We start from the raw sequence: 13836 nt of genomic DNA, 5'->3' as shown, positions 1-13836 counted from the left end.
TATCTTTGCACCCCTACCATTTAATGAAAGGAGTTGAATTGAAAAGACAGCTCAAAAAAAAAAAAAAAAAAAAAAAAGCTCACAGAGCACTTCCTAAGGAAACTTTGAGTTCACTGCCTTTAGGTAATTAGGTATTCAGGAGTGATTTAAGCAAAGCCCAATCTCATGCTCACTGCATCCTACTAGTCCTTACTCAGCAAGATGCTGCCCTCTTTCCCTGGAGACTTCCCCACCAGCCTGTGGCCAGGATTCTGCCTTGATCACTGGGCACTTTCATCTCTTAGCTTGTATGTAAAACACAGTCCTCACCTACCATGGACATATCGAATGAACGAAGGGGTGTGATCAGAGTGCCACAGACCCAGGGCAGGTTGTCTATAGTAGGGCGCATTTGCATTTCAGTAGCTGTAGCTGTGTGCCATCCTGCTCTCACGCCCAGTACTGCCGTTCCTTGGTCTTCCTTGTACAGGTGGGGCCAGAAGTCTAGACATGAGAATTTTGTATTTGATAGACTAACTGCATGTTTTAACAGCTTGACTAATTTCTCTAGGTTGGGAGACAAACAGCTGTGGGCGTGTTAGGGTCATTTGAAACACAATTGCCATACTTCAGGGCTGGGTGGGGCTGTAGAGACAATCTAGCTGATTTATAGTTGAATGGATATGGCTCAAAGAGAAGTGACTTGCCCAAGATCAGAAAGGTGAGAATCCAGATCTGCTGTCTCTGTGTTTGGCTGTCCAGGAAGGGCTGTTTATGCATTATTGTTGTTTCTTTGGAACTTGCTCTAACTATGTTTTAGACTAATTACAGTATTCAGGTTTTCCAAATACTTGCCTTTGACAACTCTTGTGCCCCAAAGTGTCAATTCTCAATAAATAGTAATTTAAAACCATCTCTAAAAAATATACATATATTTCCAAATGTATTTGTCCATTTCTAGGACAGAAGTAGATCCATTTTTGACAAAAAGAGGAGTCAGAGATCAGGCAAAGGGGGTTAGTGAGTGTGGGGAAAACAATCCTAGATTTTTCAGATTTCATTATTGGATTTGTAAGTCTGTGGAAAGAAGCTGCATGCCCTTCATTTGCCCTGGATGTTGTAAAGCCCCTTACCGTGAAGATTTGGTTACAGTTGTTTAAAGTGGTTCTTCTCTGACATGCGTATTGAGAGATCTTTTTTATAACAAGTGGTGGAGTCTTCTGGAGCTCTGGGTTGGGACTAGCTGAATAGTCTCTTTTCACCTAAACAAATGCATAAATGTCCATTTTTAATAACAATTGGTAGTAATAATAATAGATATTATGAAAAAAGTTGGCAGCAGTTAGAAGGCAATTGTCTCTGGAGAGATGATAAAATTACTGGAGAGTCAAAGTTTATGGGATGCACATCTCTAATATTCAGATTTGCTATTGTTAACATGTAATATTTTTGCATCAGAAAAATAAACATGAAAAAGAACAATCAATTAAGTACCATTTTCCTTTTCCATGAACTTAAATAGTCATGGTCTGAACCTTCCAGACAGTTCTAACATGAATAGTGAAGGACTTGGAATTAAGGATCCAACTTTCCTTATTTTTTTCCTTATGAATGATCATAGTAAGAAAAAAAAAAAAAAAAACAGGTGCCCTCTGCTCTTCTGGCTACCAGAACATCAAGGCTTCCACATTTTGAAATATTTGTGTATAGTCTTATTCATAAAACTAGCTACCATTTATTGGGTGCTGTATTTCTTTCTTTCTTTTTTTTTTTTTTTTTAATTTGACAGAGATGACAAGTAGGCAGAGATGCAGGCAGAGAGAGAGGAGGAAGCAGGATCTCCGCAGAGCAGAGAGCCCAGTGCGGGGCTCGATCCCAGAACTCTGGGATCACGACCTGGGCAGAAGGCAGAGGCTTTAACCCACTGAGCAACCCAGGCGCCCCTACCACAGATCAGGCTCTGTGGTAAGTGCTTTGCCTTATGTGACTCTAGTTCTCATAACCATCTTGCCAGGCAGGTCTTATTGCTATCTTATATTCTAGAGGAGGAAAAGGAAGCTCAGAATAGCTGAGTCACTTTCCCGTGGTCACACAGGGAGTAAGCAGAAAACCTGGATCTAACCCAGGTCTGTTGATTCCTACAGCCCGTGTTCCTAATCCTCAAGTGAAGGGCAAAGAAAATCACAACCATAACACTTACAAGCTGGTGTTTCCCTGTCGTCTCCACTGGTGTTCCTGCTGCCATGGATTCTATCAGCCAGGAGACGTCAAGGAGTTCTAGCTGTGAGCTGGCTTTATGATTCTGTCCCTGCAGCCACTCCAGGACCTCTGAGCCCGAGTTGTTTTCTGCCACAATGTGGGTGATGGAATCACTGCAGAAGGCAAGGCAGCATTAAGGGGCTAAAGGGAATTTCAAGTGAGGAGTGCTCCTCTTACCTCAGGGTGTTTGGAACATTCTGTCTAATGAAGAAAAATGCATACTAGACCTGACCATAGGCACAGAGAATTTAAGGCCTTCGTGGAAGGGATTCTGTATTAATTAGTGAAGCCACAGTGGTCTATGTTACATTAAGAAAACATTAACAAGATTGTGGTCTTTGGAAAACCAAAGTCCAGAGAAGTTGGAAGATAAGAAATTGTTAGTAAAAAAGCACTCTTCGTGTGGCTTTGGTGGGCCATTTCATTTTTATTTGTAGAGGGCTTCAGCCTGATGCCTTTCCAACTGACTGACTCTGACCCACAGTGAGAAATACATTTTATATCATGACTTAAAATAGAAAGAGATACATGTAGATATGTTTGTAAATTGATTAAATTGATCTCACAACACATTAATAGATGGTGACCAGCTTTGAGGAAATACTGCTTTCCATGTTTGTCAAAGTATGGGCTAGTGGTGGAGGATAGGTGGGAAACTTTCCCCCAGTAACCACTGAGCCTGTACCATGTTTCAGCACGATCCTGGTATCTTTCATCTATCATCTCATTTAATACTCCCAAAGCTCCTCAAGGAAGTGTTAACATTATTCACACTTCAAAAATGGGGAAACTAAACAACAGAGTTTACGTGACACTCTGAAGGTCACACAGCTAGTAAATGGTATTGATCCTTTTTGATTGTCTCTTTCTGGGTCAAGTATATTATTTCTGGTTTTCAACAAGTCCTCACAGTCAGCATTGTATCATTGGATCCAATGTTTTTTTAAGGCTTTTTCCATTCAAATCATCTATGAATCTGGGAGATAGTAAGATGCATATCTAGGCATCCAAGAGAAAAACAGAATTCTTTTCTCTTGCCCACTTCTCTTCTATGACTTCCTCTTTCTCTTTCTCCTTTTTTGGATTGACTCTTGGATTCATTGGGTGTTTTTTGGTTCACTGTTATATTCACAGCCCTAGGTTCCTTGTGATGGTGTGGTAGGAAGTTGGATACCAAAAAAAAAAGGGAAGTTTCTGGATATTAGTATCTTATGTGACGCAGACAGTTAATAATATAACAAGACACGAGGCTTGGACAACATCTGCAAGTGGTATGCAGAGAAGGAGAAGAGCTGATGTGAGCTGGGAGAGGCAGGATGGCTTTGTGGAAGGAGGGGTTTGTGTCCAGTCTGGATGGATGGGGAGGAATTGGGGCCTGGAAGGCAGAACTTCAGGCCCTCCTGGAAGAAAAGATTCAGAGACCAGAAGGAAAGTAAGAGAATGGGCTGAACCAGAGTGAAGAGTTTATGTTGGGAAGTAGTTGTAGACAGGGCTGAGTCAGTTAGGACAACCATGTTCTAGAAGGTCTTAGAAGCCTGGTTGAGGAGGTTGCATATCATTTTCTGGGGTTGTGGAACCAGTGAAGGATTTCGTGAGCAGATTATGCATAGCCTCAGTATGTCATTTTAAAAGGCTAATCTGGGGGCACCTGGGTGGCTTAGTCGTTAAGCATCTGCCTTCCGCTTGGGTCATGATCCCAGAGTCCTAGGCTTGAGCCCCACATTGGGCTCTCCACTCAGCGGGAAGCCTGCTTCTCCCTCTCCAACTCCCCCTGCTTGTGTTTCTCTCCCTGTCAAATAAATAAATTTTTAAAAAAATCTTAAAAAAAAAAAAAAGAAAAATAAGGCTAATCTGGTCCACACAGTAATTTGGAGGGGAGAGTGATGGGTGGGAAGGGTTGGGAGCTGCTTAGAATGAAATCATGAGGGGCGCCTGGGTGGCTTGGTTAAGCAACTGCCTTTGGCTCAGGTCACGATGCTAGGGTCCTGGGGTTGAGCCCCATGTTGGGCTTCTTGCTCAGCGTGGATCCTGCTTCTCCTTCTCCCTCTGCCTGCTACTCTGCCTGCTTGTGCCCTCTCTGTCAAATAAATAAATAAAATTGTAAAAAAAAAAAAAAAAAAAAAAAAGAAGGAGAAGGAGAAGAATGAAATCATGACCACATGTGAGATGATTCTAACCCAGTCTGGCTCCTGTAGCACCAGGAAGGAAGGCAGAGGAGACATAGGAGGGGCGTCTGGCATTAGTTCTCCTCTAACAGCTGAAGCAGAGAGAAAATACTACTTTCCTCTGTCTGTCACAGTACAGTAAAAGTGCTTTTGGTAGAAATAGGGATTTAAGAAGTCTGTTCGGGTGGGGAGTGGAAATGAAATTTGTTTCAGGCATGCTGCATGTGAAGGGCGGCCAGAGGTCCTAGTAAAAATGTCCAGTTGTCAGTGCGGATGTGAGGCTGGCCTGGGAGAGAGCTGGGGCTTGGAGACCGGAGCGGAGCCATCTGGATGGCAGGAGGCACAGGGGCCAAAGCAGAAGTTCTTCATGGTGAAACCACATCTGTCAAGAGTTGGGGGAGACAGCTCACTGCATCCCTGTTCTAGGTCCTCATCATTCCAAAAGTGACTCTTAATAAGCTTCTTGAAAAGTTCTTTATGTGCAGACTTTAAGAAGACAACAGACGGGTTAATAGAGCTACACAGGAAGTGTGATTCCATCTAGACTTCTGACCTTTGGAAGGAAACTTTATTATTATATTATCGTTAATTATAGTATTTGTATTATAATTAGTATTAAGGTTCTATCTTAACTTCAGGGTAGAAGGATGTGCAGAGGGGGAGCTCTGGGGCTCAGCTTCCAAATTTAAGCCCCTTCCCATCCACTCTCCTGCTATCCCCACCCCCACTGTGGCTATCCCTGGGGCAGTGTGGCAATGTCTGAGCTCACACTATTGGATGAGGACCACATAATTTTTCACAGCATTCATTTAAGCACATTTCCAAATAAACCAGCCATACACCCTATGGAAGAAGACTGATTGAACTTCCAACCCCATCTTGGTAAGCAATTAGCAGACAAAACCAAATAGCAACAACGGGGGCAATAATAGAGCACACACACAAAATCAAACAGGACCTCTTTCACCATCCACACAGGGTTACCCAGAGTTCGGCACTGCTTGTGCCTGCTTCCCACACAGTAAATACAGAAATTGAAAGTCAGCATTTAGAAAGTTTCATTGTAATTTAGCACAATCGTAGTAGCTTCTTGTAGGTGGTTTTTTGATGAAAGCATTGATTTGTAATGAAGTTTTTGAAAACTGGTCCTTTACCACAAGTAACTTAAGAAACATGGTCTGGAGAATAATCTGCTCTAGCCAGTCTCCATCCCCTGTCTTCTTGAGTTGCCTGAGTTGGGCTCCCGGGGGCCAGCTGCATCTAGCCTTCCTGCCCCAGGCTCATCCTGCGCCCTTTGCAGGCCATGCACAGTCTCTGTGCCTTTGCTCACTTTCAGTTCTGAGCCCTTAGCAACAGCACTAAGGAGAGCCACTGCCTCCCATGTGTTCTGCCGACAATTTCTTAGTGTCGTGTTGTGGTGGCTCTTCGTCTCTTTGCTGCTAGAGTTAATTTTCTCTCTGCTCTGAGCATGCCAGTGTTGGAAATATTAATAATATGGGAATATCACTATGTGCCAGACCCTATGGCAGGCGTATCTCATGCATTCCCTCATCTAACGGTCAGTAACACTATGAGAAAAGAGACCTTGGAGACATTAAAAGTTCACCCAGCTGATAATTGCTGGAGCAGGGGTTCAGTCCCCATTCTGTGCTAATCCACAGCCTGTGTGTGGGGCTACACTGAGCTGCCCCCTGTGACTTTGTGCTTCTTCCACAGCGGTGGAGAGTGCTGCTCCTTTCCGCAGAAGGAAGAACATCTGGAAGGGCATCATCATCATCAAAAACCCCGATTCCCTCCAAAACTCAGAAACAGAGGACCAGTAACACTTCCTGTTGGCCATACTGTCCCTGCTGCTGCCACATGGAATTTGTGGTTGGTATTTTATATCCAAATGCATGTGGACTTCAGTGAGACTGCAGGACATGGACAGCTGTCCCAGGAAATCTGAAAGAATAGTTGCCACAGCTACACACCAAGATGGAGAAGCCACACGGAGACTGTCAGGTTCTCTGAGCTCTGAATTTTAGGTGAATTTTACCTAAACCTCACAGAAAGGCAAAAGTGCTGAGGGGGAGCCCTGGGGGTCATCTTCCAAGTTCAGGCCCCTCGCCATCCACTCTTACCTCCACCACTGCTCTATCTTTGCTGGGGATGTCTCTAGACCCATCCCTGCCTCTAGCAGAGCAGCCAGAATGCCTGGGGATGTGTGGGGATGCTATATAAGGATCCACCAACAATATAACATACAGGTGTACCCGGAAGAAAAGACCAGAGAAGAATATTCCACAGTACTCCAGACTGTTAGGAAAACACACACACACACACACACACACACATTTATTCTTACTCAGTCTTCGCAAGTCTTAAGAGGTGAGCAATATCATTTCAGATGAGGAAAACCAAGGCTTGTGGAGGCTCTGTTAAGCCAGGATTCAAACCCAGCTGTGCATGACTCAAGCTCTTAACGTTCTACTAGACTGTGGTTAGACCCCTAAGTGAGGTGTTGTTTAGTTTTTTTTTTTTTTTTTCCTATATTTTCCCACTTTCTGTCATGAACCACCTATCATCACTTTCTACTTAGGGGGAAAAATACACATGATTGTCATTTTTAAGGGCGAAATCTGGGTCTGGGGCTGAGGTGGTACCTGCCTTGGCCCTGGAGTCCTCAGTTCTTTCCTTATACTAAAAGAGGACAGAAGCCCCAGGCAGTAGCCCCAAACTTCTCCCAAAGACCCCAGGGTGCTGTGGAGATGACTGTTCCTGAAATGTCAGTGGATTTCTTTAAGTGCACCTAGTTTGTTTGTTTGTTTGTTTGTTTCTTTCTTTCTTTTTTAAAGATTTTATTTATTTATTTGAGAGAGAGAGTGAGAAAGAGAGAGCAGGAGAGGGGAGAAGATCAGAGGGAGAAGCAGACTCCCCACTGAGCAGAGAGCCCAACTTGGGGCTTGATCCCTGGACTCTGATCCTAGGACCCTGGGATCATGGCCTGAGCTAAAGGTAGACATTTATCTGACTGAGCCACCCAGGTGCCCCAAGTGCACCTAGTTTCTGAGCCAGCGCCAATTACTGATGTCTTGGATTAGGTTTAAGAGGGCTTGAATCAATTATAACAATTCTGAACTAGGATTTGTCCCTCAGCTTCTCATAGTGAAAAAGATTCTCAGTCTTCTCTTTCAACTAGTGCTCAACTGAAATGTGCTTGGCTTGGCCCTTGGTGTCCCTGAGGGCAGGGACAATGTTATCATCTGCTTAGTTATTGTCTAGATGATAATTATACCTGGTGCCCAGCATGTGGCCAGATTCAGAGCAACAGTGAATAGATAGACCATTGATGGAATGAATGAATAAATGAATTAATCAATAACTCTAAGGGAAATAAACTCTAGTGTCTACCAGAGACACCCAGGAAGCTGGGTTAAAATTCAGATGCCTGGGCCCTATTAACAGATTCAAATTCAGTAAGTCTTACCTAGAGCCTAGGAATATATGCTCCCTTGGTAATTCTCATGTAGTCAGTTCTAGTTATTCATTGGTGCATAACCAGCTCTCCCAAAATGGCTTAAAAAGAGCAACAATTTTATTATACCTCACAATTCTGTGGGTCAAAAATTCAGGCAGCTGTTGGGTATGGTGCCCAGGGAGGTATGACCCGCCATATGGCTCAGCGCGTGCCTGCACATTGGTGAGGATGGCAGGGAGGCTGGGTTCCTGCATCTGTCAACCTAAACGCCTTCATGTGGCCTCTCAGGGACTCAATCTTATGCAAGGCTGTGAGATCCAGGGAAGTGATCCAGCAGAAGCCCCAGGGCCCCTTATGACCCAGCATCAAAAGTCACATAGTGTCACTCTATTGGTTGAAGTAGTCACAAGCCCTCCCAAATGCAAGGGAACAGAGACTAGTCCTTGCCTCTTCTTGGGAGCAACTGTATTTCCAAACTACCCCGCAGCCCAAGAAGTATACTTTGAGAAGTGCTGCTGTGGAGAAAAGTCTTGAACTGCCCCCACACTGCACCTAGGGCTCAATGGCAGCCATGTTTCCAACATGGTACTCATTCCTCTGTAGGTATGTGAGATAGCTTTAGCAGGTACATAGCAGAACACTAAAAAGGCATATGTATTTATACCTACATGTTAAAATTATGCATATCAGACCCATGGTTTTTATGGGTTTCATGGTTTTTATATGATTCCTTAGACAAGGTTAAATTATTTTTAACAATTCATCTTAGAGACAATTGAAGGAGACACAGTAAGTATATAATAACACATGCGGTAAAAGATAGTATAAGAATCGTGACTGTGGCATTCAGATGTCCAGAAAGCCCTGAGTTAATAGAATTAATTCACCCATTTTGGTTCTGCCTTTTTTTTTTTCCTGATAACTGTATCTTCACTGTTCCTGTCTTTCTTTTCCTATTTGGTCCTTCCTCACAGTACAATTAGAAAAATTCTTCATGAAGAAAGAGAGAGCCACCTTTCTTTGTCTGGAGACAGACTGACCCTCTATCTGACTTCCCCAGCCTTCCTGGATGGTCACCTGCTTTTATCTTTGTCTTTAAAATGGTTTTTTTTCCCTCTAGAGAGGTCATCCCCAATTCTTCCCATCTGATGTAGGGCTTATCCTGTAAATGATAATTTTAAATAATAATTTACAGTTAAACTGAGCTGTTTACTATTTTAAAACCCTCCTGCCTCCCTTAGCAACTGATCTGTTTCAGAGTCCCTGACATAGAAAAATAGAGTTTTATTTGGTTTTATCTCACACTTAAACTACCACCAGTAGGTAGGTTTCTATTTCCAGCTCTGACATACCTAAAAACGAAGGGTCTTGCCTTGATTTTTTTTGGTTCCACCTTGAATGAGATTATGAACATTAACTGAGAGTCCACAGATTTTGAAATGTGGAGTAATTTAGACCAGAGAAGGACTAGAACTTACAATGCATGTTCTCGAATTTATAAAGTCTTTATTATTTTGCTGATTACAAAAGTAATACTGTTGCATCATAGAAAAAAATTTTAATTACAAAAATTAATCTTGGTAATCACAAGTTCCCTTGGCTGGTTTTGTATTCACCAGATAAATCATTCTTTGAGCAAATATTTCCTGAAGCTACTCTGTATAAGAAAAATGTCAAAGTTCTGAGGGTGAGCTCTACAGGATGGCCCCCATGATGCCCTTGCCCTTGTGGAGCCAGTGAGGAGGAATTGGATGAGGTTAGTAGTGGCAGAGCTGTGGCCAGCCCTGTACCATGGATTACATCCAGGTACTGGGAAGGAAGTTCTGTCCTCTGGGAGGGTTTCCAGGGGTCTTAGGTCTTGGACGCAGTGAAGTGTAGGGAGAAGGGATTCAAGGTTGGGTTACATCTTACGTCAGACAATATGTTCCAAAGATATCCTTGTGGGTGAATTAAGGAGGTCTGAGCAGGACAAAAGTATCATCCACTGGGTTTCTACTGCTCCAGCAGTGGAACCGAGCGAGTGTTAGGCTGCTGAGGAGAGGCACCCTGGGTGCGACCCTTTCTAGCCACAGCTCTTTCTTCTTTGACATCAGCGGTTTAGGTCAAGACATAGTGGATTTCACTATTGTGTTCATAGAGGAGGGTTGATGACAGAGTTTTAAAATAGCTCAAAGTACTGAAACCAGGAATGAAATAAGAACATGACAGGCACTAGATTCTCATCCTCCTCTGGCTTGACCTAGATAATTTGAGGATTATGAAGTTGCTCTAAAATTTAGAATGTTAGTCATGGAATAAAATTCATTACCATTTTCATGAATGTGCAAAATGCCCCAAATCACTTGACATCTCCCCGATTTCTATTTTAAGACCCAACTTCCTATGGGCCATTGACCCATTAATGAGATATAACATTAATATAACATATAATATAAGTGAAACCAATTCCAAATATAAGGATACAGGGCACATATGCTGGAGAATGAAATAGCTCCAGATAGGTCAGTGGGTTCAGATATGCCATTTCTTTTTTTTTTTTTTTTTTTTTTTTTTAAAGATTTTATTTATTTATTTGACAGAGAGATCACAAGCAGGCAGAGAGGCAGGCAGAGAGAGAGGAGGAAGCAGGCTCCCCGAGAGAGCAGAGAGCCCGATGCGGGGCTCGATCCCAGGACTCTGAGATCATGACCCGAGCCGAAGGCAGCGGCTTAACCCACTGAGCCACCCAGGCGCCCCAGATATGCCATTTCTAAGCTATGGGTTCAGATCCAGCTAAAGTAGGCATCAGATTTTTCCTCATATGTAATCCTCCTGGCAGCCAAGAATGTACTAGAAATTATGGAGATTGCTACCTCTTTTCAGAGCATATATATGTTTTTAGCTCCTCTTTTTTTGAATCTTATATACTAGAAAAGGAAGGGATAGTCTTTGTTATTGAGAAGTATCCTTTCTTTTAGATATCAACTTTCTTCATTTTTATTTAAAATATATACTTATTATAAAAAAAATTGGAAAACACAGAGAATAAAAGCAACCATAATCCCTTCCTAATAACCCCTTCCTTACAAAAATAACCACTTAAATTGTTTTGATAGGTTTCCTTCCTGTCTTTGTTATGTTTGTTTTTATCATTTGACCCAGTCCATATTGTGGAGACAGAATCCTCTCATTAGGGTTTTGCTGTAAGGGTCAGTGGATCCAGCTTATTAACAATAGGACAATCACACTTTATATCTGTGTAACTGTTTTTTAACTTACCAGAGCACACTGATGTCCATCATCACATTTGGTGATTATCTCAGATAGAACAAACTATTTTTCAGGAAGCTAAGTTCATAGAGTGGGGAGAGGGTCTGGCTCCACACTTCATGGCCGGGAAGGGTCAGAGCCAGAATTGGAGATCTCTAGACTTCTTATCTCAAGACTTTTCCCTACCACAATTTCTATTGCCCTTTCCAATGAAAGACTCTGTATTTGTGCACAGAAATTCCGTTTGAGAGCTGGGACTTCTACTTCCTGTGGTTTCTTTTTGAGCCATCACACACATTTGTATTTAATGTGTCTTCTGGGCTGTCAGCCTGGGAGCTTTGCCACCATCATACACATGGGAGCCGTTTGCTCACCATGCACCACTTTCCTCTGTAGCCTGAGCCCTGGGCTTGGTCCTTGGCAGCGGGCATTGGATGCACAGAGCTGCCTCTCTGGCTCTGTGGCCAAAAGAAGAAACTTGCCTCCTGTGTCTCTCCAAGGACCTGCCTCAGCCACCATGTCTATACTCGTAACTGCGCCTGTGACTAGTCAGCCCTTGCTGGAGGTGTGGACGAGAGCTTTTCAACTGAGAGCTTTCTATGTAAGTGGTACCTTGACCATCTGGCTGTTGCTTTCCTGTCTGGCCCTTGTCAGATTTCTTTACCACAAAAAACAGTTCCATATTTGCTGAGGCTTTCATTTCTTCTTTTTAAATTTCCTTTTTTAGAATTCTGGGTTTGAGCCTCTTTACCTACATCATCTCTTCTTCCCCAATTCCAACATTTTATGTAAATTGTAAGATTAGGTAGACTTAACAGTTAGGTGAAATCTACAATTCCACGGGAGGGATGTTATGATTTGGGGCTTAACATCCCAAATGAGATAGGGGTTAAAACAAAAACAAGAGGCAGAGGTGGGGAAAGGAGAACACACCAAGAAAGTTCAGATGGAGGGAGAGACCATGGGAGACCCGGGAATTTCTGATTAGGGCATTTTAGTAAAATAAATAAATAAATAAAATGTTACTGTGATCTTGAATCTTCATATGAATTATGAATATTTTGCAAATCATTCATATCTTATTATTGACTTTTGACACGTTTCTCTAGCAATTTGAAGTTGGCATTTCTTCAGCAGGAAATGCTTGTCAATTTTATTTTTGAATATCAAAGACTATTTTTAAAATAAAAAAAATTATTTTCACATAGAATTCTCACAGTTTTTCCTGAGAAAGTTGTGGTCAGTCCATTCCTTGGACAATCAAAGCCAGCCAGTTGCTTTGATTATCCTTTATCTGTTGCAAGCCCCTGGCTGTTCTGTGAAGAGCTAATTTAACAGTTAGAAAAACAATAAGACTAATTGCTGGGATGAATGGGGTTGTGCGTGATTGAGTCTAGGGGGGCCAAGAGGTGGCTTCAGTTGCCCTTTTGTCTGTGCTCTGACCTCGTCACTCTCAGCACCCTGACTGTCCTGGACAGAGCTATCCTTGAATCTTTAACCAGTGCTCCTCACTCTGCGAACCCCACTGGGACAGCTCATTGGAAAAGCATGATCAAGGCCACATTTGGGTGCCTGTGGGGAGCCAGCAACAGTCTCTCATCCTAGCCCATCACAGACACTGGTCACCTCAGCATAGCCAGGGATTTAGTTTAATTGCCAAGAACCCAAACCATTCTTTCTGCCTCAGAGTAGCTGAAATTTTTTTATTGAACTCAGTGGGATTTTGTCCAGTTTAGTCAGGAACAAAATTGAGTGGTTTCAGCATTAAATTTTCTAATTAAGTTTCTGTCATCATCCCTGGAAAACTCATCTCATAATGGTGAAAGGCAAAACAAAACAACCAAACAAACAAAAACTCCCCAAACCCTATATTTGGTGCCAACTAGTTTTAGTATAATTGTATCAGTCCCCACTCATCTTATTGCCCTTAATTAGTTGGCTCAAATGTGTTCTTTGATTTCAAACCCATTTTCCCAGTGGGAGTATCACCTTTCCTGTATGTGGAAGAAAACATAATTTCCTTGGGTTCCAAAGAAGCTGTTCACAAAAGCCCTGCTTATTCACAAAGTGAAATCAGTGATGTCCTACCTGAGCTCATCTTCAACCCTGAATCCTTTCCTTCGTGCCAGCTCCATGAGGAAGGCTCTACGGGTGGTTCCCATTTTCTTCTCCAAAATATAGAGGACCAAATCCTGAAATTTGACATCATGAGAAGGACAGACCATCGAGGCACCCATTTGCCTGGACCTCTTCTTCCGAGGGCCCAAGTGGACCATTTGCAAAGGATTCGTGGGAAGAGGCATCTGAGGCTTCTGTCTGTGCCATCAAGCAGTGTCTCCAGAAGTGAGGGAGAGCCTGCCCTCCTTCATGAAGAGTTCTGATGTCATTGTACTAGAAGATTCTCATTCAGGGCAAGGTTTCCTGGGCTCCGCCCTGCTGACAGCTTCCTGCTGAAGAGCAATGAAGAATGTTTATCTCTGTCTAGCTCATTTGTTCAATGTGGAAATCATAATGGAAACAGTAAATTAACTTTGCTTTCCTGTGCATTATCTTACCAGATCCTCAGAATAACCTCATGAGGAAGGTAGGGAAGCATCTTTACTCCCATGTTAGTATCTATCTATCCATTTATTAGTCATTCATTCATTCAGTCATTCATTTAGGCCCCTCTTGTCTTTATTTTTTATTCTTTTTTGCATTCTTGCTTATATTCTCTTCCAACTT

General features: G+C 42.6%; 1 protein-coding gene across 1 annotated transcript in view; it reads right to left on the bottom strand.

Annotated features, from left to right (window-relative positions):
• Positions 1–13415, bottom strand: part of LOC111145199 (DNA nucleotidylexotransferase) — a 30625-nt gene extending 17210 nt beyond the window's left edge. The window contains exons 1-3 of the mRNA XM_022499926.1: positions 13201–13415; positions 2180–2351; positions 1113–1241 (exon numbers count right to left, since the gene is read on the bottom strand). Of these exons, the coding sequence (XP_022355634.1) occupies positions 1113–1241; positions 2180–2351; positions 13201–13415 (516 nt within the window). The remainder of the gene's footprint in view (positions 1–1112; positions 1242–2179; positions 2352–13200) is intronic.
• Between the last annotated feature and the right edge of the window lie 421 nt (positions 13416–13836).

This window comes from Enhydra lutris, unplaced genomic scaffold, assembly GCF_002288905.1.
Source record: "Enhydra lutris kenyoni isolate GAN:26980312 unplaced genomic scaffold, ASM228890v2 scaffoldscaffold12, whole genome shotgun sequence".
In the NCBI taxonomy this organism is placed as follows: Eukaryota; Metazoa; Chordata; class Mammalia; order Carnivora; family Mustelidae; genus Enhydra; species Enhydra lutris.
Note: the sequence above shows the minus strand (reverse complement) of the source record. Positions and strands in the feature narration are given on the sequence as shown.